This window comes from Thunnus maccoyii, chromosome 8, assembly GCF_910596095.1.
Source record: "Thunnus maccoyii chromosome 8, fThuMac1.1, whole genome shotgun sequence".
Taxonomy (NCBI): Eukaryota; Metazoa; Chordata; class Actinopteri; order Scombriformes; family Scombridae; genus Thunnus; species Thunnus maccoyii.
This window is the reverse complement of record NC_056540.1, coordinates 26,568,849-26,595,245: the sequence shown is the minus strand read 5'-3', so window position 1 is coordinate 26,595,245 and position 26,397 is coordinate 26,568,849. Positions and strand designations below refer to the sequence as shown.

The window sequence follows — 26,397 nt, the reverse complement described above, 5'->3', positions numbered from 1 at the left end:
TACATCAGCAATCCAGGGCCAATTTGCCTCGAACTTCATTAATATGACCCTGTTGTCGTGACATAAGGTCAGCGTTTATCTTGCTTCATTAAGCTGGAGACAGATTTCATATGAAAAGTCTCACAATGATAGTCAGGGGTCATTTTCCAAGCAGGTTTGCATGAATAATAGATGGCTGGTTTGGCAGATTAGGAGAGGTCAAGCCTCGGTGGAAGAAACAGCTGTGTTGTTGTGTGATGTGCAGGATACATGTCGGCAGTGTAAAGGGGAGAAGCTGGAGATACAGACATTGTCGTCCCTTTTTTAAGTCCCTACAGGAACAAAAATGCAGATGCACGTTAGAAAGCTGCAGTTTGAGTGAGAATCCAAACTTCATAGCTGCCTTCTTGCCATTTATGGTCACAAAAAATGACATACAGTGATTAAGAATTCAAATCAGTGTGTTCATTTTTAATCACATCACATGGTGAAAAGTAATTTCCTTATTTTTCTTTGCTTGTAAATTTCACAAACACATGGTCACAGCTTACTAGTGACCCATTTACACACGCTACAGGTGGGAAGTGTAAAACATTACAATTGTTCAAGGAGTGGCAGTGTCACATGACCATCTAGACAGGAACAGAGTGTTTGACATATCCACCTACAGTATCCTCTCAAGAGCAAATTATAAGATTAATAAAATCTAATAAATACTTTATATATATTTATCTTTTATCTTCATATACATGCATTTTTTTAACATGCAAGGTAATTACAATGTTACACTTTGCATTTAAGCTTAAATAAAATGTTTTAACTCATTTAACTTGTGGGTAGACTCCCACTCAGCAAGGGCAAAAAAAAAAAAAAAAAAAATCAAATATCAATTTACAAATGCTCTTTTATAGATCTGTGCATCTTCTGCTTGGTTGTTGCTCATTCAATCTTTGTGGATTTGTTTACATACGATTCATCACAACAGTTATATCTGCAATCCTGTATTAACCTCTCAAGTACCATTATCAATAAATAAAGTATTTCAATACAAGATGCAATATATCCATTTTAGGTAAAGAAAGATAAAGTTTTGATCATTATTTAATACACAGATGAATGATACTTAACTATCTTTATGTTAAGGTAAATGTAATAATTATAATAATACATAGTAGTTTTACCTTCATCTCAGCAATCATTTTGCATGAGTATGTTTCACATTTCTCAAAGTTCACTTTCAACCTTTCAAATGTGAGCTGATTAATAAAGCACTCGTGGGAGTGAAGTGAGGTGTTAATGATAGAAGATGATTTCAAGATAATCACAAATATATGGACCAATAAATAACATTGAAGAAGAGGAAGGAGAAAGGGAAAAGGGCTCGGGCGTACAGGTCGACTCTTTTGGCAGCAGATGGGATGACGGGTTTCGGAGGAGGAGGTTTCTTGTTGTTCTTGGCCTGGGATTTGCCGTGACCACTGCCGGTATCAATGGGCTTCCCGTAGCAGTCAAAGTTCGACAGCTCAAAGTCCCGCGGGAGTGAGCCCACAATGCTGAAATCGTTGGTCCGTAGATCTGATTTAGAGGTGCACACCTTCTTACAGCGAGTCTCTGCCACCTGGATGCAAAGAGAGCAACATGAGGAAAAATAGAACTGGTTATTAAATTCTGCAGCATTTCATTTGAATATGTATTTATCCATCAGGAACATATCAGCCAAGATAAGATTTGACTAATGGTGTGAGAGCGCTGCTGGTTTAAAACTGACCGACTGAGCAACAGGACCAACATTACAGACGACAGAGGATAGAAGGATAGACGGTCTCACAAATATTATTCCATACTACAAAGCAAATTCAAAAAATAATGATTAAATATAGTGTTTTGTTTGTTTTTTTTAACTTTATTGTAACTAATTTCTATAGTAGATTGACATACATATGTAAAATAAAATGATCAAATATAAATTTCCTTCTCTTCCTTGTCACTATGCAAATTTCAGCCCACAAAATCTTCTATTCTCTTTTTATCTACATATAGTTAATCACGCAAACAGTTTTAAAAGTTAATCAATTATTCCAATCTACACACGCAAATTTGGAAAAGACAGAAATTGTGGAAAAGTGCTGCATCTTTAAATGAGCCAAAAACCTTTTGACTGGTAATGACATCATCCTACATCTCAGAATGGCACAGAAACGTTGGCATTCATTTCTGGTCTTCACGTCACATCCAATACCTTTTGTCCTCTCTCTATACCTCTCTGTACGTCTGCTGCATATGTATATACTGTATGTATGTTGTATACTGGATGGATGTATAACTCGATGTATGGGGGGATGATCAAACTGCACAAATCTTCATATAAAACATTTCTGACATTCCTGATTGGCAAAAAAACAACTGCATGTTCCATATTTTCTGACTGCTGTCTGTCTGACTGACACATAAAAAGCGTCATGTATGTATACAGTAGCTATGTTGTCTCTTACATGTCACATCCATACTGCAGGTTTCATCTAAACTGAGAGGAGCATTTAAATGAGGCTGTTGGATAGGATGGCTGCATCCGAATGAAAACAGACTTCACTCACAAACTCAGTAAAGGAGCTGTTTGATCCTTAAGTTTGGACAGAACCCATGCTGGTAAATCAAAACTACTGTTATTTTAAGAGAAAAAAGAAATATCTTTGGAGCCAAAATTAGATTAACTTTGAGCTCCAGAATGTTGCCTAATATGGCTGCTCTCATCTGGGGTCCTGCAACCCCTCTACACCCTCTATGTGCAATCTCAGCGGACAACATGTGTTTATAAAAAACAATCTGCAAAAGGATGTAGTTTAATGTCATCCAAAAAATCCCTTTCATCAACTTCCCTAAAGGCCTGCGGGGTGAACAGGATCTAATCAGACTATGGATGCTTACTCATTGAAGTCATTAAGCTCATTAAAGCTTCATTATTTTGATTTGGTTTTGACAAGGAAACCCATTAAACCTCAATGGAATAATGTAATCCTCTCAAACCAAATGTGGTCCGGACTAACGGAGACTCGGAGGTAAATTAATTTCAATTAGGCGTACAATTGGAAGACCCATACAACATACTGCGTGCCTGATGTTCATGTGAGTATCATACTTGAGTCCTGACTGAGCTGTGTGTATGTGCGTGTTGGATACAATGCCAATTTTGATTAATGATTGGATTTCCCTGTTTTGCATTTAGATTAGATCTCTATGCAGGACTTTTTTAGGCAAAGACAAACTAGGGCGCCACCAGCAGGAGGGGCACCAAACAGGAGGAAGCAATTTCAGATACCCAATCTACCTTTAATGTCTGTCCCACTAATGTCTATGCTTGCATTTCATTGTTAAATAAACCCAGTGGTCACACTGCATTATAAATGTACTGATTTTGAGAGGAGTCTGCAGGGTGACTCTTAATGAAGAAACTCTGTGGAGGCTGACGCTTGCTGTCATATCATTAGTTATCTTTAAAAAGTTTTGTGTTTATTTGTTCACAGCACTGCATAAGAATCAGATTTAGGAATAACAAGATTGGGTAAGTGTGTCGATGTGCCCTCAGCTAGTAGCTATTTGTTTAAATAGAGCATATAATGATAAAGGTCGTAATGATCTACACCATAAAATTTAATCTACAGGCTTGAGATCAGGGCAAGTCCAGGTACTTTTGAGTGATAAATAGTTCCCACTTGAGCTCTGTAAGACGCTGTAGTAAATAAGTAAATAAGATGCAGGTTTAAATTACTGATATGACGGCAAGTGTTAGTAAAGGATACAAGCAGAGCCGCACTAGGTTCTGCATGTATTCCAGTGGCATTTTGCAGGTGAACCACAACTCTACAGTGTTGCTGTTAATTGAACACTTTAAGGTGCAGACAACAATCAGCTGGAATATTTTTGATGCAAAAGAAAATATTTATCAGTAAAGATCTGAAGTTATGAAAAGCACTTTCTATTATATTTTCTCTTTTTTATGATTTGTGAATGCTTAAACTTGATGCACATCAGACAAACTGCTATGCCTGAAAGTAAATTCCTCTGATTTCAGCAGTGTGTATATGATGTATGTACATTCTTTACATTCAGAGGGATACTGATAGGTGTGGGATGTTTGAATACAAAATGCGACAGTTTGCTTGAAGTTTTCACTCACCCAGTAACTCATGTGACAAATAAACACGGACAAACACACACCCAAACAAACAAACTCAAGTTATCAAACCAGATGCACTGACATGCAAGGTGCTGACATGAAGCGGTGTCCCCCCGGTCCCGTTGAGCGTGTTGTTCTTAGCAGCGGGGCTCTTTCCCACAGCCTTCTCCTTCGATGCTATCTTGGCCTTCTCGGCCTCGATGCGCTTCGGGCTGTTGAGCATCACTTGAACCACAGCATACTCCACCAGCGAGGCGAAACCGAACAGCAGGCAAGCGATGAGCCAGATGTCGATGGCCTTGACGTAGGACACCTTGGGCAGCTCTGAAGCCAAGGACGTGCACTCAGAGGACAGAGAGAGCACAGAGAGGATGCCTACAAGCAGAGGGGAGACAGGTAACCTTGTCAGTCAGAAAAAGTGAGAGGGAGTTGGATGTAAGAGGAAAAACAAAACAATCGAAATTGCAACTTTTCCAATATGCATGATTCATTTCTACACTTCCTGTAATTCCATCCTGCATAGTGCAACTGCAGTAACTTTTTTTTATACTACTGTCACTATCTGAGTTTTTTTTTTCTTTTATTTATTTTTAAAAATCCCTTTTTCATTCAACAAAAGAAGCAAAACTTTTCAAATGCTATTTTTTCAAAACAAACAGCCACAGAAGAACTTTGCCTATGTAAATTACCAGCTAGAATTGGCAAAAAATTATGATTAAATCTACTATCTGATGAAAAGAATAAGTAAACAAGACAACAAATCTGACCAGGCATTTAATGCCAACATCTGTATGTGACAGTCTTTGATATTTGATACTACAGACCTATTTCGGCCAGTACCGTAAATGTATTGGGGATCACTACCCATCCCTACATAGCAATATGATTGAGCATTTCAAAGAGTTGCCTCCTCCTTGTGTGTTCTACATGTTTTTTCCCAATAAGGACAAGGATTTGATCCACCTATTGTTGAGACAAAAATCTGATGCATTTTCCTTCAATGCACAAAATACTGATCAAATTAATCTCCAAATCAGAACAAAAGCTATACCAAAATGCTCACACCCAAGCAGGGTTTCTGTCATTCCTTTACCTCTTTTATTAGGACGACTCCAAGAACTCAGGCAACCTCTGATGACAGGGTAATTTTTTTTTTTTTTTTTAATTTATCTCTGATAGCCAACAGGATTGCACATTAGAGATTCCCCCTCCACAGTAGCACTTCTTTCAGGCAAGAGCAAAAATAATTGCACCGACCCTTAGGAGGGGATTCTAAACATCATTAACGAGCATCACTCCCCTTCCATTAATGTAATGCTTCTTCAGAGAGACAATAAATACATTAAAATGACCGATGGGTTTCACCTTCCAGCCTCATTATGGTCACTCATCAAGGAAGAGTTCAAACAGGGTTCAGGATTTCTAATCAAACTGCTCTTTCCTCATGGGATTTGAAGTTACTTTGAAAGGGAGCATTGTCATACTAGAAGCCCACTCATTATTTAACAAAGATAAACATGAAATATGGAGATACAACAGCTTTGTTTGTCTGGTTCCACAATGACACACTCAGCTGCATGTACAAAATGAACATAAGTACCCTTTTCACACAGAAAAAAACATATGGTATTTCTGTAATGTAATAATAAAACCAAATTTGTACTCTTACATACACATTCCATTTGTGGAAAGAAACACATTGTGTATACATGAAAACATATGTGTACATGGCCACACAAACACACATAAAAGCTCACACAGACACACACCCACACAGAGCAATAAATGAGAGTAGTCCCACACCTGGGTGTTGACTGACCTGGACTGATCCCATTTAGAAAGAAGTCAGAGAAGGCTTCCAGGAGGAGATGTGATGTGATGATGGGATGAAAGTGGTGATAAACAACTGGAGGGAGGATGGAGAAAAGGAGGCAGTGGACGACTGGAGTGGGATAACAATGGATTATCGTGTCCATGCAGCCCTGCACACACAGGGGTGTCCATGCGATACTCCAAATAGGTGACACTGACATATCACACCTAGGCTGCATTATGGAGGGAAAGGAAAAAGTAGGAGATGGACTGGGCACATTTCCAGGAAATACAAGCTTTGTCTGAATTGTTAATATCTTTCTTAAATTCCACCATGTCCAGTGTTAGCATATGTGTATTTGAAAGTATTAAATTGTACACAGACCAGAGTATTGTACCTGATTTAGCTAGTAGCTAAATCTGGTACAATACATCTTTTCTCCTTGTGTGAGATGAATGTTTTGTTTGCATAAAGCCCCTGACAAATGCATGTAATAAACTAAACCTTTTTTGTTTGTTTTTGTTAAAAATGTCAAAAAGAAATGTACTTCAGGGGAGCTGAATTAGAAAATTCTCATCCTGGTTCTACAAAAATGTACAGTATGTAGCACATACTTAAATATGTAGACCATACAAATAAATTCAATTGGGCTCTAGTAAGAGTGATACTCATTAAAGCTTAACTAAATCAGCCAGTTTGTTTATATGTAAACGTGTTTACATGAAAAAATACTAAAAATCTCTATTTTTTTCTTATTAGTCAGAGAATAAATGTCCAAATAATCAGTTAGAAAGTATCCTGTTTTGGGACATACTGTAGCTCCAATACTATGTTTGGTAACTAGTATGATAGAAATTGTGATATTCTGAACCATAGAAAAAGTGGTGAGCAAAAGGTGAACAATGAGGATGTGAACCAGGAAGACAGACAGTAGAGATAGATCTTCCCTGTGATTTATTCAGAAAGTAAACAGAAACACAACATAAATTGATCACCAATACTGAGCCATTCTCTTGTCCCCCTCAGGGCCCAGTCTAGCAATCTGGTTCTTCTTCAGGATACAGGCAAATTGTGTGCTTCCCCGGTTTGTAGTAACAGCATTGCTCTTCATGTGGCTCAGCACACCCCTTCATTAATTGGGTTAATAGGGATCAGGTATGCCTCGTTGGCAAGCTAGTGTCTCCCAGTTCTCTCTGTCTCCTGAGCAGCCCTTGTTGTCCAAACTTATTACTATAAGCATTTACCAGAAACTCAAGTGCCTGTACTTGGCTCCTACCATCATCTCAGCTTTATACCTGGCATGTTTTAAACTTGATTTTACTTCAGAAGACGTCCTGGAAAATCTCATCTGTGATGGCTGTGGAAATCTGTGTATATGGCTAAGCAGGCATCACACCAGAGTTCACTAGGCAGGCTAGGAAACTGAGTGTCAGGCTAGTAAACTAAATGAGGTGGGGTAATATTTTAGATTTTAGACATTTAGGTAATTTAATGTGACTTAATAAGTTGGAAGATCGAGGACAGATGTGGAAATCAAACCTATGAGACCTGGTTTATATCTTGGTTTCTCCAACAACATATAACCAAAAGCCAACCAACAAAATTTTGAAAGATTTTAGTTTTACACTAGAAAAGAGCTACTTGCACCCAAAGGACCACTGCTGTGTGTCCCATCTGTCAATTACAGCTGTATTCAGTGATTTATCGCATAAAGAACACTGGACATAGGCCCATGCTTAATAGATAAAGTGGTGGTGTCAAAGTGATTGATGATGTCATGCTGGAAATGATTGGGGCCATAATGTCAGTGATCCCTAAAACAATAGAAATCCATGTTTCTATTTGCTCTACCACAATCTTAAATCCTTCACAGTAGGAGTTTTAACGCCTAATTACCTCAATAACAGACTCTCACCCATTCACATTTTTGACATAACATCCAACCATGCAATCAACCTGGTTGAACAGCACAGGGGGTATTTACAGATCGTGTATTGGTAAATGTCAGTGGAAGATGGCAGAATTAATCAATAGACTCAAAATAAAACCCTACCCAAAGGGACCCTGGCGGCACTCGCATCAGGGTTGATCCAGAAGGACAGCCATGAAAGGACTACGATAAGCAGCGTGGGGGCGTAAACGCCCATCATGTAGAAGCCGACCTGTCGCCTTAGGGTGAAGATAACCTCTACGCAAGTGTAGTACCCTGCATCAAAAAGGAGACAATGGTCAAAAATAGTTAAATAACTACATTCAGAAACACAGTTTGCCTGGCAGGACAAAATACTGGCATCATACACAAGGTAGATGTGTCCCAATTCAGTGGCTGGATCCTCTAAGACACAACCCATGAGTGGGTCTCCATAGGAACTTAAGGCCAGGTACCTCCTCCCCTGATGTGACAGTCTAGCCTTGTAGAGTCCAAAACTAATGGTGCATTAAGACCATCTTGATCCATTTGGCCCATTATGACTTATTCAGTCTAGAAATGTGAACTTACAGTAGGTGGATCCAATTGCTGAATTGGAACACAACAGTGTTGGAAGAAATGGCCCTATACTGACTTGGTCTATTAAATCCACATTAGGCATTTAGTGGAAAGGATTGACAGAAGCCAAGTTAAGTCTTCTATCTGATTGACCTCCTGTTTCCCAAGCACAAAGCAAAGCACAGCTGTGTGCACCATTAGTAATAGAGAAAGCAAAAGGTCAATAGGCATAAGGACTTTAACAACATAACAGCTACTTTTATTATAGCTGAGACCTGTTTGAGCACTCAGGGCAGCATCCCAAAATGCACTGATCCTATTGAAAACGCGCCAACTACGCAGAAGAACCAGATCTGTCTTTTAACAGAGAGACAGATTATTCTTCTTAACAGTACCACATAGATTTCTACTCATAAATGATCAATTTTAACCGATCCATCTCTGTAGGAGGTATGGTCTCCATTAGTTGGGCTTAACCCAGTATGGAATAAGCATCTATACACTTCAGACCTCCTACAGCAGTGTTGTATTTCTGCCCTTTGAGGCTGGTCGGTAGGTCCAATGGGATGGTGGAGTAGATGGGCTGCAGTAATATTTAACTAGCCCAGGGATCTCTGGGTGAGTTTTACACAGCATATAAGGGCTGCCTGTGTCGCAGAGCAGGCTCAAACCAATCGTACACAGAGGTGATCTTTGTGTCTTGCCAGGTTGCCATGGCAACCTGTTAAAAGGCTGACTCATTGCCAGCAGTGTGCCTCCCAAGTGTGAGAGCACTGAGGTCATACCAGCTCTGTTGGCTGATAGAGATTTTCCATCTCATGGCGAGTGTTGTTTTGTATTCACATTGGTCCAATTATGTGTGTGGTGCAGTACCAGGACCTTATTTGTAGTTTTTCTTCATTTTATTATAGGAAAATCGAGTATTTTTAGTCTTGTCAGCATCCTGGGAAAACACCAAATATGTTAGACAGTGCGACATATCGTACATAAGTCTTTATGAGTTGTTGTACATCTACGTCCACCAAAAAGCTTGGAAATTACCATGTAGCCACACAAAATTTGGAAAAATTTTACACTGCAAAAAGTGACATGTGCCTCTGGACAATCAAAGAACAAGACATTAGAGAAGTAACTAAAGAGTAGTGTTGAAAAGGTGCATACATTTGACTTCAACTTGAACAACTGAACTTAATTTGTCAAGGTTTTATTCCATGTGTTACCTCTTGTATTCATGTTTTTTACTTAAACATGAGTAAAATCCAACACCATACCAGCCTTACTGAGGGTTGCTATCAGCACAGATACTAACCTTAGTGAGCGGATTGGGTATTGGCCAAGATGCAACCCAAATGAAAGTTGTTGGTCACATCAGTCAATGTCAATATATATAATTCACAGTTTCCACTATCAGTGATGTTCATTCAGTGCATTTTTTTTGGTTTTGTTTTTTTGTTCTAACAGTTATCAGTTAATTTGGACAGGAGCAGAGAGTAACGCATCACATGCACATCTCTTCTCTTCATGTTAAAAGATTGTGAATCTCCACATTGCAAAAAAAATCCACTGCCCATCTTTACAGTATTGTAGGCAGGATGACGTTGATATAATCTTTCTGCCTTTGCCAGAAAAAAATATAGTCATATACCTTATTCAGTTGAAGCTTGCTGCTGCCAAGGATCTGAAAGATTTAATCTTTCAATCAACAGAACCCAACTAATCTTGCCTTAACAAAAAGACCTATCATCCTTGTGTGATTTCACTTACTGGGAACTTATAACACTTTTAGCGTATCACACCACCAGTATGAGGACTGCAGCCAGCAGCAAAACAATCCATCACTACACAACTCAAAGAGAAGGTCCCTCTAGAAGTCAATGCACAATAATTACCAGACAAGATAATGATCAAATTAGTGTGCCCAATCATCACCTGATGGGCAATTTCCAAGCTTTCCTTACAAACAAAAGAAACTTAAAAGAGTGAAAATATGAAAATATTTTTTAATCATAATCAGGGGAAGAATGAGGAACATAAACATACTTTTGGTGTCTAAATTTAAAGAGAATACTATAGCTTTGAGCTGAGAAAAAAAAAATTCAGAGAGAATAATTAATAAATGGATGAAGAGAAAGCCCAAAGATGAACATCAATGAAATCAAAACTTTTTTTAGACATGGTTGACATCAAAGCTGAATAAAAAAACATTTTGTTTTTTCCTTACTTTCCTTACCCTTACTTTTCCCTACTTTCCTTACTAATAAGCATTTTTCTAACTTGCTTTTTGAGAAAATTGAAGTCTGAGATTTTTAACTGTAACAATACCTGTTCCTGCATAGTATTTGGTGCAGTTCCCATAATCAATATCTTCTTGTCTGATATCAAACTGTGGCAGAGCGATGGCGTCCATTTGCACCGGGTCTCCTGTCTGCCACATGAACTGCAGGTCATCTGTGGTGTAGCCAACTGGATGAACAAAAGTTACACAAATACACATATGCAGTGTTTAAACCACAATTATGAATGCTAAAATGAATGCATACACATACAATATATGTCCATAATACAAATAAACATACATTCAGAGCACAAAAATATAATGTAAATGCATAAAGACATGCAGAAAGCTATATGTCTCAGCTGTTGGGTTTGGCATTGGAGGGAAACTGCTTGAAGTTATTCTGCTTATTTGGTCTTAACTGCTTTGTAAACAAGATGCAATAACCACAGTCAAGCTCAATTAGTTGTCAGACTTTCACGACGATAAAATATGATGATTTATTCCACTTCTCTAAGTGAAACTGGCTCCTAAACACAAACAAAAAGCTCCCATTTATGCCAAAACAACACATTTATATAAAAAAAAAACAAATATATTCCCAACTCATAAATACTGAATCTCCCAAATACCAACAAGAATATGTGTTAACAGATGTAAGGTTATGTTATTTCAGGCAAACTCACAGCTTTCAAGTTGCATTTTACACCTCTGTGTGTCCATAGGGAACAACGTCAGGTCCAGTGGGCAAGACAGTGTGATGGACAACCTGGAGGCGGAAGAAAAAGAATTCAGTTTTCTTTTTTTTTATATATATACTGTTTTTTGTTACCCTCATATATCCACTTATGCTCACACAGGAAGCTTTTTCCATGACACTAGTATTATCTGGCCATTTCATAGTTTACAATATTACGCCCGTTTGTCTTGTACTGAATGTGCACAGGATAAACAATGATACACTCAAAATTACAGACAAATCAGAAGGATTATATCTGACACCTAACACAACAGTGCAGTTGTATCCCCAACTTTGCACAATCCTGTTGAAATATAAACTGTTTGGTTTTCCTTTTTTTAAATGCTATGCATATCGACTGTCTCATAATATTCTGCGATAAGAAAAAGAAAAACAAGGGAATCATTGCAAACAAGGAAAAAGCTTACCCTAACTTCCTAACAGGATTAAAATAATCATTGCAAATTTGGCTCTTCATTCATTCAGCCTGACATCATCTTCATGTTTGATGATTATTTGTTCAGATGGGGGTTATTTAGTTTTGTTTTACCCTAATCAATCAGTAGCGAGTGGTGTATCCATTCCACCAACATAATTCTCAGTTGACATGGAAGCTATGGTAGCAGTTGACAAGAGCAGTTAACTTAATGTTTTTAATATGTCAAAGAAATATGTTTATTAAAGAGTTGTTATTTCTGTAAGTCTAGTTAAAACAACTTGTACAGCTGTGTGAATCATAAATGTAATGAGGTATGTCGGATGATGACATCCCCATTCCTGATCCCACCTAAAAAACTCTGATTAGTCAATTGTTTCTCTATAACAATTTTTGCAGTTTATTGCTTATTTTTTTATTAGACATCAGACACTCTCAGAGTGAGGTTACATTTTCCTGGAGCAATAAAATAACTGCTGAAACAACCTTATTTGGGGGGAATATTTGATTAAACTTTTACAGGGGACATATCATGAATATTTCCAGGTCTATATTTATATTCTGGGTCCCTACTGGAATAACTTCGCATGATTTACAGTTAAAAAAAACTCCTCATTTAAGGTCCCCCTGTTGCTGAGCCCACTCTATTCTGATTGGTCAGCTATCGGAAGCTGCCCCTTGTCAGACTTCCAAAGGCTAAGTAAACAAACAGAAGTAGTTGGATTTTGCTTCTTTTTCTCATTCTTCAATCGAAATATTAACTTCTCAAATGCATTCATACATGTTTGAGCCTGAATCCAATCCAAAATATGCCAGTGGACAAGGTGAACAACCCATGGAACAACCTTAGCAACAAAGGCTATGGAACAGACGGCTGAACAGGTAACTTGTAAACGAAGCCTTCAGAGCAGGCTGAATCTTGGGCTTTTGACTTGCAGGGAGTATTTTACATACATAACTTAACTTTGACCATATTTAACATAGACATCTGACCTCATAACAATACAAATTTAACAGGAAATCACAAAAAGCATGGTATGTCCCCTTTGATTAACTTTGCAATATTTAAACATTGCAAACATTCTACAAGCTGGGAAAAAGGTCTATCCTCCAATCTCTTACACAAGTGATATCTTTGCATGGCATGTAGTTTAATATTACCTGCAAATTACCAGTCAGAGAAGACAATCGAAAAAGAGAATTACACATTATTACCTCATACTGATGAGGACATCTCCATTACGGAAGATGAAAAGGAGAATGTTCTCCTGGGTAACGTCGTGAAAGTTTGCACTCTTTTCGTTTGCAAAGAACAGGTCAGGTTTCCAGAGACATTTGAACATCTTGGGATCAACAGTGAGAGAATCAGACTTGAAGTCCTGTGGCAGCTTCAGCCTGGGGTCATTCCAGCGCTGTCGCAAGAAGATGTTGACTCTGTAATCCTGTTAGGTTCAAACCAGACAAGCACAAACATGGTAAATGTTTTGTATTGTATTGACGTGAACATTTGTTTTACTGTTAGCTCACACCTTCACCATTCTGCTATGTGTTTTCTACACAGTTCACTCACTTTTTTCAACATATGGAAGTTCAACCCTGTTAACAGGTTAACATTTCGCACATTTTTAGATTTTCTAAACTCAGTTTCTCAAAGCAAACATCCAGACCACTTCAATGTGCTGAGTGAAATTCTACAGCTGTGCTGAAAACACTCATGACAAATACATTTAAGACAGTCAACATGCAGGGAACTGCACAGTCCAAGGGTCAAATGTTATCAATACAGCAACATATAATATGGCAAATACCTCATTAATGAGCTTATATGTGAAACTTCTACACTACGGTTGGTGGGAAAGTGGGAAAGTATGAGTCTTTGAGGCCTTAAGACATTTTTTTTTTTGTGCCTGTTTTGATGGCGTGCCTCAAGCTGTTCTGGGACCAGGTGTTAGGAGGGACTATTAATGCTGAAAGTGAAGATGGATGACATGTCAAATAAAGCCGCCAAAATACCAGCTGTATGTGTGAGTGTGTTTGTGGTGTTTTCCTGTTTAATTTCTACCTTCCATCCCTTCATTATTCACAGATTTTATTATATTGGTTGCCTTTGTTATTTTCTATGTTTTTCATGCAAGAGCCTCGTTTTGCCTCTGCTAAATGTGTTTTCGCTTAATGTTCTGCACTTGTGTTTAAATATTTAAAATGGCTCTATTGTTTCATATACTGAGAACCCAGTGGTTTCATAGCCTCTTGTGACACCAGCAGTAGGACCCATGATGGACCATGACCCCACCACCACCGCCACTACTAACTATCACCACAGATATCAGAGACAGATCATGTACACAGAGGATGTACTCTTAAACTATAACAATGCAAATAATGGAACTGGAGTAATCATATGTGTTAGTTATTGCTCCTGTTTAAAAGAGTACTCTACTGATTTCACATTGCACTCTTATAACATTGTGTGATTCACGATGGACAGTTTTTTACAGTTTTTTTTAATAGGATAGAGCAGAACCACGGATATTATTAAAACCTGGTGCCTACATTACCCACAATTCAATCAACTCCACAGATTGAGGTGTGTTATGCGAGTAGCAACTAATGTAGCCTCGAGCCACAAGCCTTAAGTGGATATGAGGAACAGTCTACAAACGTCGGGTAAGCTCACTTCTTTCTAACCCCAAACCCCTCGATTTTTTTCATTTTCAAACTGGTAGTCTTCAGCCCAAACCAGCGACCGTCAAGTGACAGCACTTCAAGCAATTAATCAGACTTCATGCAGCTCTCTCTGGAGCTACAAAACAACTTTTTTTAACATATGCAGTAGTACTCCACAAGACCTGTAAACCGACTTTGGTGTGTAAAATTAGTGGAGTTCTCTGAACTCAATTGAGAGTGGAAGCCATTGTCTGGTAAATCAGTCTTCAAGTGCAAAGAAACTCATATGAAATAATCGATGAGGTGTCCAAACATATAGAAGCATAAATTCCAGTAACATCTGCTGACCCAAGTCAGACTGCTTTACTTCCATGACCGTTACACATGTCTGTTACAGTATGTCTGTGGTTGAGTCTTGCCAACTGCTGGCTCATGTAAATGACACAAAAATAAATTTCTGAGGGGTTTTCCAAAGTGTGATTCTCAGGAAATTGTCTTCATCACTTTATAGCTGTCTATTCTGTCATGATCTGCACTTCCAACTTTGGCAACTTTAACTAAAAAGTCACCTTTCACTCCCTTTTGGTTTCCGGTCAGGATTTCTACTGTAACTGATCTAATGAGGCAAAATGCCAAATAACAAATAATAACAAAAAAACTCAATGACCCATGCTCACTGACTATTCTTTTACAGAAAAAGTTTGTGTTTTTGTCACCATTATTATTATCATATATTTTAGCTACAACTAGACTGAGTGAGCAGAGCCAATTCTGGCATATACCCTTTTTATTTTACTAAGTTTCCGCTGGTTTGCTGACAAAATATATTCTAACTGGAAAATATTTCAGCTACTGCCAGGTTTGATACTTATAGACAGCCAACTGACCTGAATGTAGTTATATAGAACATCTGTTCTCAATGAAAGTACATTGGTTATGTGATTTTCTTTTTTCCAGCACTGTGGTATCTTCATCTAAACCATGCGGCTGCACACCAGTGGACACACAAATGGACTGTCTGTGTATTTCTTTATATACACAGTAATACTGTGAACAATTAGAATGGAACTCTTTCCGTCCTTCTTCCTTCCTGCTGTTTAGACAGTAAGACACTTTTCACACTAAAACCCTGCCTCGGGACCAAAACAACACACACACTAAGCCAAAATCAACTCTTCTACAGCTGTTTGTACAATCAAAACTATTCTGAACCCTGAGGCATTCTTTGAACTCTCAAGGCCATTTTTACCTTTCATGGAAATTCAAAAAGCTAAGCTCAGTATTGTGCAATTGTTCAATATACTATATTTGTTATAATAAACCAAATATCATCCTGTACACATGCAAGATACATTGTACAGAACAACTTAAATGCACAGATTATTTTCCTGGCAGAAAAGCAGAGAAGATGATACCTTAGCAATGCATGATGAATCCTTGTAATGTGCTGTTATACATGTTGATGCACAACCTCCGGGAGGCAGAAAACCATATGAAAGGCTTTCTTACTCACTCATTATGGAAAAGCACAAACTATTTCAAAAACTCTGCTTGCACAGTTTTATACACAGAGGTCTTACGATGGTTTATAAATTCAGCTGTAAACCAGAATGTGCTATATTTCCCATGCCAGTAAACATTTTTTTTCTGAGAGCAGTGGTCAAATTGTTGATATCTAATTTTGGAAGGCAAGCCATCATTCCTATACAACCTAATTTCAGACTCCAGCTTCCAACTAGTCCTCAAGCGACAGCACGAACAGCTACTGCTGGCTCTTCTCTGTCTGATAGAGACACAGGCCAATTCCCACACCTTCACCTTTCTGAAAACCAGACAAGGAAATATATCTTCTTGTTGGCTCACTATCAAGCTGCCAGTACTGCATTCGATCCCAGAGAGATTTAACTCAACACAACAAGGAAATCTCGCACAGGAAAACACAGATGCCTTTCGTATCATCTCACAACACCAAATTAGTCATCCTCTCCTGATGAATACAATCTTAAAGTGAAAATAGATGTGTTAACTACAGTGGATGCGTGGTGGTGTTTGGCCGGGGGAGGTGTAAATGATGAGAGAGGGTTTCCTGACATCAGATACCCCACAGAGTGATAAATTGAGGGGGAGAGGTGACCAGCTGTCTCTTCTTTCTCCTCCTTGATTCGCTAACTTTCATTCTCTTCCTGTCTTTCACTGGGCGTCCAGGGGGATGGGAAGACAGAAGTTGCCATCTGGGAGTGTCTCATCTCTCTTTTTCTGTCTCTGTCTCGGCTCTTACTTGTTCCTCATCTCTCCATACTACATTGTTATTCTTCCATCTTCTGCACTCTTCACTGATTTTGCTAATTTCTCTAACTTTGTCCTGTTATACTTCCTCCTCTGTCTCTTCACCTTTTTTCCGTGTATCCTTTTCATTTGTTTTTTAAACCGTCCTTCATCTTTATCATCTTCAGACTCCTTTTTTATCTCCCCCCTCTCTTTAACCTGTACTTCATGTATTTACCTCCCTCTTTCTCCCTTTCTCTTATTCTATCTCTATATTCCCTCCTCCCTGGATCCTTATAACTTCAACCACTTGCTGACTTTCTGTCACCCCTGTCACTTATTTTCTTCTTGTTGTCTCAGCTCTCTTTTCTTTTTCCTCAACCGTCATTCTGTCTCCCCCTCTTCCTGCTCTTTCATTACATTCCCTTTGATTCATTTCTTCTTTTCTCTTCTTTTCCTCTTTTTTGTTTTAATCAGTTCCAACTCAACCCAACCCTCCAAAACCACCCCCATATTCTTTGAATTTGAAAGATTTTTCACTTTCACCATGCCGTTCTAATCGGTCAATAATTAATCCTTGTGAGAGCATCTCCACCTCCACCGGTGGATTTTATAAGAGAACAAATTCTACTGATCTACAGCCAAAAAAAGTTATTCAAGAGTAGATTTTCATGCAGCTCAAACTTCAGAATATGTGAGCTAAGGCTTTGTTGACAGAGTCGCTCCTCATGAGGTGAAGTATTGTATGATATTAATCACTGCTTTGGACTGAGACACTGTCCAAACCTGCAAAAGGACTGTGGGAGAACAAGTCTAAAATTTTAGCCAAACTATAACTATAACTATAACTATAACTATACTGCTAACTTCAGTTAGCAGTATATTCTATGAAAATTTAAATTGTTCAAACTTCAAAAAGTGAATTGTACCTCAGATGCTACACCAACCTGATATCATGCTGAAGCATGTAATACAACCGCCAGCCCGCCGTGTCAGTGTCATGTTTTACCTCGCCTAGGCGTGAAAAGTACATACGTGTATGTTAGGAGCGTTTTCTAATATAGCACCTCTACTAGCGGTAATCAGCAGCACAACATAATTTGTCTGTAAAAATAATGATGTTTTATGGTTTAACGATGCCGTGGTTAAGATTCTGGTTAGGTTTAGGCACAAAAACCACTTGGTTAGGGGGGTTAGGGAAATATCGTGGTTTGGGTTTAAATGATCACTAGAAACGTGGTGTGGGTTAAAGTTACTATGTCTTTAAAGTTAGGCAACCTTCGTTGTCATGGCAATAGTTAACACCATGACAACCGTAGTCACAGTTTTTCTTAAAAATGTGATGCTTGCGGTTGGAAGCAGGAAACTAGGCTACATAGTATGCATGTTTGCCTTCTGAACTTCTCAACATTTTTGGTTGCATTTTGGAAAGTCTTTTTGTATTGTGTGTGTTATTATGATTATTTGTTTAGCTGTTGCTTTGAAGAGCGAGTTGTGTCTGCTCACCATAGCAACTTTAAATCCTCTCTATCTGGTATGAATTCCACTGACCAAAACATGCCAGTATAATCACAGCTGAAAAGAAATGGAATCTGCTAGCAGACAGTAATATGACAGCTTTTGCAACTTGCCAATTTCATTTTATTTCATTGGCCATAGTAATTAATAGACATAGTCATTAATGTGTCATGTTATGATCATTACATTAAGTTGATTCTTTGGTATCTCTAATTGCTTTTTGAAATAAAAAAAAAAAATCTGAATGGGTTATGCATTTTGGTAGTGCTCTGAAAATTACAGTATAAAAAAAAATGTCCCTAGCGCTTTCATTACACTAATTAAATGGAAAATTTTCAAACTGTTGTCTTGTAAAAAGATTAAGCTTGATGAAATATATAGTTACTTATTGGAGAAAGAAGTGTCTGCATGATTTGTGGGAGATGACAAATCTACTGCGCAATCATTTTTTTCAATGAGGTTAAAGGTTCAAACTATAAAACTCTCCAAATAACAACCTGTAAAACTGCAGATGAGGCGAGTTCACGGGATAGAAACAAGAGAATGTCTGAATTCTGTCGCTCACTTCATTACAATTACCTTGTCACATGACTGAATATATTTACTTAAAGACTGTTAATGTTTATTGGCTCCTCCCAGCAGCTTTAACATAAAACACACCAGTAAGAAACAGCTTATTAGAAACCTTCAGAAATGTTCCCTTTATTGTTTCCTAAGTGATCGAGAGTCGACCCAGTGCCGTCCTTGAGTTTAATCTGTTCATTAGCATTCAAACTGCACTTCTTTATCAGCAATTAAGCCATCAGATAAATGAGGCATGAAAACCCCCAGTCTTCATAATGATTCACTGCTAAATGATCTGATACCGTCTAGAAAACATGCTCATGCATTCTTCCTAAAACTTGTAGGATAAAGCACTTTTCAGCACTGCTCCTGATTGGCAGAAATATTGATTATCAATACTGTCAGGCTAAGGTGCAATTGAAGTGAATTCTTACCATAGTTGTTTCTTGGATCGAGCCAAAGCTGTTGATGAAAATGTTCACTCTATCTTCCACAGGAATTCCTGGATTTAAAAGGGGGGAAGAAGAAATTGTAGTATTGAGTCCACTGTGCAATGAGACTGACTTACCGGTGTGCTTGTAGCTTACAATCAGTATCAATATGTTTTGAAAAACCTTGTAAGTCTTTATTTTTACATCAATACATATTGTTCCTGGTGATTAAATAGATTTCATTATTGATCAGGATTCGTAAAAGACTTTATCAACATTGCAAAGTAATACAAATGCTCTCTCATACGCATTCTATCCCTCCACTAGGCTAATGCTGTAAACATATATACTGGCATCTCTCTCTCCTTTTGCATAAACTAATAAAATCCTTGACGAATGCAGACTGCTCACCCTGCTTTGAATAAATGATTTCCTTTGAGGTGTTTCCTTAGAGGCTCAGGAGTTTCACAGGATAAATTCTATTAAGCAATTCGCAAAATTAATAAACATAATATGGAGGCACATATAGCTCACATCTTCCACGCAGCTATGAAACCAAGCAAACTAATTAATATTCACTTTTGGTGTTAGATTAAAATTCTCTACATGGCATATAAAAGCAGCTCACTGTTTTATAGGCCTGGGTAAAGTAATGCACAAGGCACGGTTTAGGATGAAGTTTGGGAGATCATGACATGGATGTTAATGGATGGGGAGATTTCAGCCCACCCTGAAATCAAGAGCAGATGTTTGGCCCCTGGACCAGTCACAGGCAGTCAGACAGGGAACTGATTCTGCTCACAACACATCAAACACCAGGTCCCAGATACTTCTCCTGCTGCCAAGTGCCAAAGGATGGAAACTATCAGAGGATCCACCTGAAGACTGGTAAGACCATCAGTCAGACGTGGAGGCAACCAGTCACCTCTTTGTTATTTTTATTGCAGTTTCTGTGAGACTGGAGGCTGGTACTCCCTACAGTGTGACATTCACAGTACACTGTAAACACTGTAAAGATGGATACTTGGTGGGCATTGAAGTGACGGATGTTAGTGGCAGAGATTTGCTTTTCTGTGCCTGTATTTCAATATTTATGCTTAATCTTAAGTAATAAGGTTAATGGAATATGAAATGTAATTTCCTGCTCCAAAAATTCTAATATAAATATTCACCTTTTATGTTGTCTTTTATTAAGATTTGAGGCTGTCTTAAGTCATAGATTTCATCCCCATAACAGCATGTGAGCACAAATCAATAACATGTTGAACTGTCTTTGAGAAAAGACAGTCAACCCGAGAACATCAGCTTAATGTAACCGTGTCATAGTATGTGATATATGCAGGTGTATGCATACCAGGGAATATATTTTTATTAATGTCTCAAGCACCATTTATGCAGATACCTGTTCCAGCACTAGATTCTGCAGAGAAATCTGGAGGTACATATTCACAGTATATTCGTTTCTGTAATTAGCATGACACCACTGCTGCAAAAATGTAAATTAAAAATAGACAGAGACAGATGAAGAGAGAAACAGGCTTGCCTTTGAAGTTGGGCCTTATTCTGGGATCATAGCTGATCAGTAACCTGTTCAAGATGTTACTGGTTGAATTTGCAGGGACTCGGGCCAGATCCTCAGATGACAGCTGTCTGCAAACAAAGAAGACAGGGAATTGTAGGCACGATTACATTAACAGGTCAAATTCCTGACAGATGTGCAGATGCACAGCACTCCCACTTCTACACTGTATACTCTCTGATTAAACTATAACTCGAGAGAGCTACCAGTTAGGGATTAAATTAGCTTTTAGGATTTGGACCACCCAGGCAATGTGAGTGAAGATATGATGTGGTGCTATTCTGAGAAGTTTCCAGATCATAACTAGGGAGGGATGCAGATAGAGGACATTTCTTTCAACCTTCAAGGACAATTACATAAAAGATTTTTTATGATTTTTTGATATTTTTTGACTAAATATCAGCAAAAATGTATTAATCATTGCTAAGATTGCAAATGCTGACATCTGTATGAGATCATGCTCACAGGGACCATGCTAACATGCAGGTAATTAGCAGGTAATGTTTATTTATCATTTATAAGTTCACCATCGTAGATTAACGTGGCATCATGCTAACAATTACTAATTAGTACTAAACACAAAGTACAGCTAAAGCTTAATTAGATTTGCATGTAGGCTATTTGGTCATAAATCAAAGTATTGGATAAGTTAGCAGTTTTAGTAAAGTAAGGTGAAGTAAATCACTCTACTAGCAAGAAAATGGCACTTGAATTTTGTTGTTTGCAAATGACAACAAAAATTATTTCACCCTATTTTCTCCAGATTTATTTTTACTTGCCCTGAGAAAAATATTTCAAAAAATGTAGTCAATCATTCTGTGGGGGTATGAGTATAATTGATTTTGTCAAGACATAAAGTATTTCTACATTTTCTTGAAACCAAAGTGAAGTTTTCCCCCTCAACCATCCTGCAAAATAGCAAAAAACAGCTGTCGACTGAAAATTACCACCATAATATAAAGTGGTGACTTTCAAAGATGTTCAGTCAAACAGCATTTGTTTTCTGAGGTTGACTGATGAAAAAACAATGGGACAGAGAGAAGGAAGGGGAGAACAGGATCTGGCAGGAGAGAAAGGAGAAACTTAAAGCCTCCCTGTGGGTGGCAATGAATTCTCCTGCCAAAGAATTTCCCCTCCTTAAAGCACTTTACATATCATTATGTAAACCTTATCATGCACTGAGGACGAGTTAAAGTGCTCCACAGGAATGCTGTGCAGTGTGTGTACGTTCTGCGGTTCCCCTGATCAAAGTGAAACACATAATTCCCATCCACTAAACCCCTTTTTTTCTCTCTTTTAACAGACCATTCTGACAACCTCCAGCACAACAGCTAAACTGGAACCAAGTGGTTCCCTTGATCCACAAAGGCATCTGCAGCACTAAACACGAAATATGTCATACAGCTTACACTTGCCAATACTGGGACTACATCAAACAGTTTCTCCCACATTTCAAGAAGTTTCATTGTCAAGACATTTGTTACCATTTAAGGAAGCAGTGGGTGCAGCTTTCCAATACCGAGGGCTAATGGACACTCCAAAGGCATGTCAGGACATATTGACGCTCATTCTGCTACGGGGAAATGTAAATTATTTATTTCTTTAGTCTATCCGTGACCCAACAACTTCCCTGAAAACTTATTTATTTATCTCGCGCTTCTTTACAGTGGCATCCGCTATCAGAGAGCTGCAGCCAGCTGGCAAAGAGTAAGCAAAGAAGTGCTTGGTAATGGCCAAGATAGCATCAGTGTTGCTACAAGAAAGATGTCGCATTTCTAACATGTTACATTGTAAGTGTTCAGTGTTTTGAACACAGCATGCTTTTGGTGTGTTTGCTTTTCATTTCTGGAATGTCCATTGGTCCAAATGGACTGTATTGTAGAGGCTTTGCAGTAAAGCAAGTGATAAGGTCTGATAAAATATGGCACTGGGAAGTTAGATCCATCAGGTGTCAAATAGACAGGTTTTTTTAGTTTATCTTTTAAGTGAATGCGTATTGGAAATACTATATTAGAAAGTTGTATAATGTCTTCTGTGGCTCTGCAGGAAAATAACCCCAGTGATGGCATCACGGTTATCTCGGCTTGGGCTTGAAAACTACAAATTTATAACTGAAAATCTGAGTTTCCAGGGTCCCAGGGCTGTGAGGCAATTTTGATGTAGTGACCACTCTGTATTGCAGGATCATGTGACATACACCGGCTGTAAAAAGGTTTATACATTTTTCTAAAAATCAGAAAAACTCTTATTACTCTTTGTATGCTCAAAATTTGACCTGTCCAATTAAGTCTAAATTATTGTATGCCATGCATATGTGCACAGAGCCTGCAAGAAGTCAGCCAGCAAAGCCAGAGGAAGTCTGTAACACATATACTTGCTACCTGCTCGGACAGAGGACTCTAGCGATGCTGCGGGGACCTCAGAAGTCTGAAAAATATTTTTGCGTATGCGTCCACTAAGCAACTCTCACAGGAATGAATGGGGCACCATCTTGGAACATGATATTGAGTTTAATACATGCATGGTCCCAGCCACTGATGAATGAAAATATGTTATTGGCTGCGTTGTGGGAATGGGAGTCAGGATGCCTCACCCTCTGCAGCATCTATTTTGACCATTCCTTCTTTAATCTATCTCTTGTGAGTAGTACAGCTTTATGAGAGAAGAACGCTACACTGTTGGAGTAGCCTTTTTACACAAAACTAGTTATATATTTTAAGCAGAGAGCCACCCTGACACTGTAAAGTGAAATTAATTCATCACATCATCATGTTGTGTCTTTACTGCACTAACTCTTGGCAATAAAGCTACACAAAGTGCATACTGTATGTTATGTTGTACTGTAAGACAGCCCGCGTGTTGTTTACTCCATACTTACGATGGACAGTAAACCTGCTTCCCTTTCTTCTTTCCCTTCTTTGTTCCTTTTTCTTTGGCAGATCCTCCCTCTAGACAAAGACAGAGAACCAGGAGAAAGACGGCGAGTTTCTTAATGCCCATTCTGGTGTGACTTGAGCCTGTGGAGGATAAAAATAAACAGTTTAAATAAAGAGAAGACGCCATAAGAAATCACTCAAGCTTAATGGCATGCAATTTAACAAACCAAACTGAATTGTTTTCTTTTCACATTCAACAAATCTAGGCAAAAATGGCTAATAAAGCTCCACATGGGAGTAGGAGTACTTAATCTATTTCCTGAAAGCTGTGACTTTGGCCCTTGCATTCCTGATGCGATGTATTCTCATTTGCTCTGGATTCGCGTCACATACAGTAAATGTCTGAAATGTAAATTAATCAATCTGACATGGTTTAATCAAGAAGAGCAAGTTCAAGCATAAATCTAATCAGTGGAGTAATGCACCTGAATAACGATGGTCATTCAAGACTTGTCAGGTGAATGTGACCTCTAAACGATGGCTGAAATAAATTTTAGATGAAATACCCTCTTCTTCAGTTTAGAACCAGCAGAAAAAAAGGCTTAATAACACTGTTTCTTTATGCAGCTGTAGATTCTCTTTGCTATTTCTGCACTTGTGTATCATGATATTTATAAATTGTATCATTTGATTTGATCTACAGTATGACAGGTGTGGTCTTCAATCACCTCTTACGCCACAAATACTAAAATGTAGGAGATAATATGGTGCCATGTGTTTACCATAAATCTTTCTGATAGAAAATTCAAATCCAGGTCTAAAGCTAACACAACTATACGTATATAAATGAACAGTTCTACAAACAGGCAGTGCATTTTTGCATTCCTTGATAGGGGTCATTAATCAGCTAGCAGCCATAGTACCTGTGTGATTCATTCCCCATCTAGAACAGCATTGCCCTTTCATTGCATTGGGACACTGAGACCAACAGCAAAGCCAACAGTCTCATCCTTCGCCCTGCCAGCACAACTGTATATTAACTGAAGCAGTTTATTGTCTAGACAGAGACGCTCTCCCTCTCTTTCTCATTGTCTTGGCCCAGTAACTCCCTGTCTGCTCCCCGCCTACACATTGATCATCATATTCTCCGGCGGAAATCACTTCCACTGTTGTTCAGCGCCTTTTGTCTCCATGCAAACACCTTGCCTCACCTGAACAAAGCCAACATCATTTCATCGATTTGGAAAAATTCCTACAAAACAGGAGGTTGGTTGGTGTCCCCATTCTAGAGGACAGAATAGCCAACATATGTCAACGTTGACCCACACAGATCAGGTGGCACCAGCTGAAACGATGATGAATGTATAACTTGACAACCAAACACATTTCTTGGAAAGCGTTTCTTATTAGACCAACTATTGTCTAAGCATTTCTCTAGATGAGAACTCCTATCTCTGACCTTCTACTCTAGTCTCCCTGATAAGAAGGAGAAGAAGAAGAAGAAGCAGAGAAGGGGTCCAAAACTAGAATAAATACAACAAGATCACTGCTTGAACATACAGCACATGACAATGATTCCCAAACCTTTTTGCTTGTGACCCCTTAATAACAAAGCAATGCCCAATTAAATGTGACTCAGATTACATGTTTCTGTAAGATATGAGTAGATTCCAAAGAGTCATATCACCTTTACAGATTTTTTAAAATTTCAAATGGGGTTAAACTCTTCAACCATCATTTTCATCATTTTATTTATGTACATCCTCGGAAAATATACTGAGGGAGAATCCTCATTTCCAATGGTGCTGACAGACATGCTATAAGAGCAGACACAACTAAAATCACAAAAGAAAGCTAGGAGGTAGCAATAAAGGAAAAATACATGGCTACATCAATGAAAAACAAGGTTAAATTAACTATGCTAAAAGGTAAGTGCAGGAATTGACAATGAGACAAATAAAACAATCTTTTAATTGTTGTTCAATTAAAAGATTAGAAGCAATAACAATTACAATCAAAAAACTCAGTATTAATTAGGTTAACTCGAAGATTTTTTGAAGAATATTCCAAGTACATGGGGCACAGTAACAGCATACAATGGTACAATGGCTACCAACGCTCCAAGAAAGCAGGGCTGAGAGATAGGGGGTGAGTTTTTGTAAAATAACTTTCTAAATAAATTGGAACAAATGCTGATCCCTCCTTATTAACAGAGCAGGAAAGCCTGTTTTGTTTTTTGTTTTTAAAGTAGACAGGGGTGTGTCCCATAACTATCTCCAGTGAGGAATCTTAATGCTAAAGGTTTGAGAGTGGAACTGGCTGCCTGCCCATAAATAGCATCCCTGTAATCCAATACAAAGAGGAAAACTGCTTCAACAATTCTTTTTTTTTCTTGTGAATAAAGGGAAACAAGATTTATTTCTAAAAAGAAAGCCCAATTTCAATCTCAACTTTGATAACAATACATCAATATGAACTTATATGAAGTCAGTTTTTCATCAACCCAGATACCTAGATATGTATAGTATTGCACTCTCTCTATCATGGTGTTATTAACAGAACGAATTTCAAAACTGCCATAGTCAATATTTCT

The 26,397-nt window shown here is 38.2% G+C and overlaps 1 protein-coding gene across 3 annotated transcripts in view; it reads right to left on the bottom strand.

Annotated features, from left to right (window-relative positions):
* Positions 1 to 435: 435 nt before the first annotated feature.
* The window catches only part of glrbb (glycine receptor, beta b), a 57,768-nt gene continuing 31,806 nt past the window's right edge, over positions 436 to 26,397 (bottom strand). For 2 of the 3 annotated variants that reach the window (XM_042419159.1, XM_042419158.1), the window contains 10 exons: positions 23,807 to 23,945; positions 20,893 to 20,999; positions 19,353 to 19,420; positions 13,120 to 13,346; positions 11,416 to 11,498; positions 10,777 to 10,917; positions 8,020 to 8,172; positions 5,973 to 6,059; positions 4,236 to 4,528; positions 436 to 1,597 (listed from right to left, as the gene is read on the bottom strand). In XM_042419159.1, the coding sequence (XP_042275093.1) occupies positions 1,301 to 1,597; positions 4,236 to 4,528; positions 5,973 to 6,059; positions 8,020 to 8,172; positions 10,777 to 10,917; positions 11,416 to 11,498; positions 13,120 to 13,346; positions 19,353 to 19,420; positions 20,893 to 20,999; positions 23,807 to 23,928 (1,578 nt within the window). In that variant the 5' untranslated portion in view covers positions 23,929 to 23,945 and the 3' untranslated portion in view covers positions 436 to 1,300. Of the gene's footprint in view, positions 1,598 to 4,235; positions 4,529 to 5,972; positions 6,060 to 6,113; positions 6,199 to 8,019; positions 8,173 to 10,776; positions 10,918 to 11,415; positions 11,499 to 13,119; positions 13,347 to 19,352; positions 19,421 to 20,892; positions 21,000 to 23,806; positions 23,946 to 26,397 lie in introns of those variants that run through there. The other variant, XM_042419160.1, reaches the window with a different exon arrangement.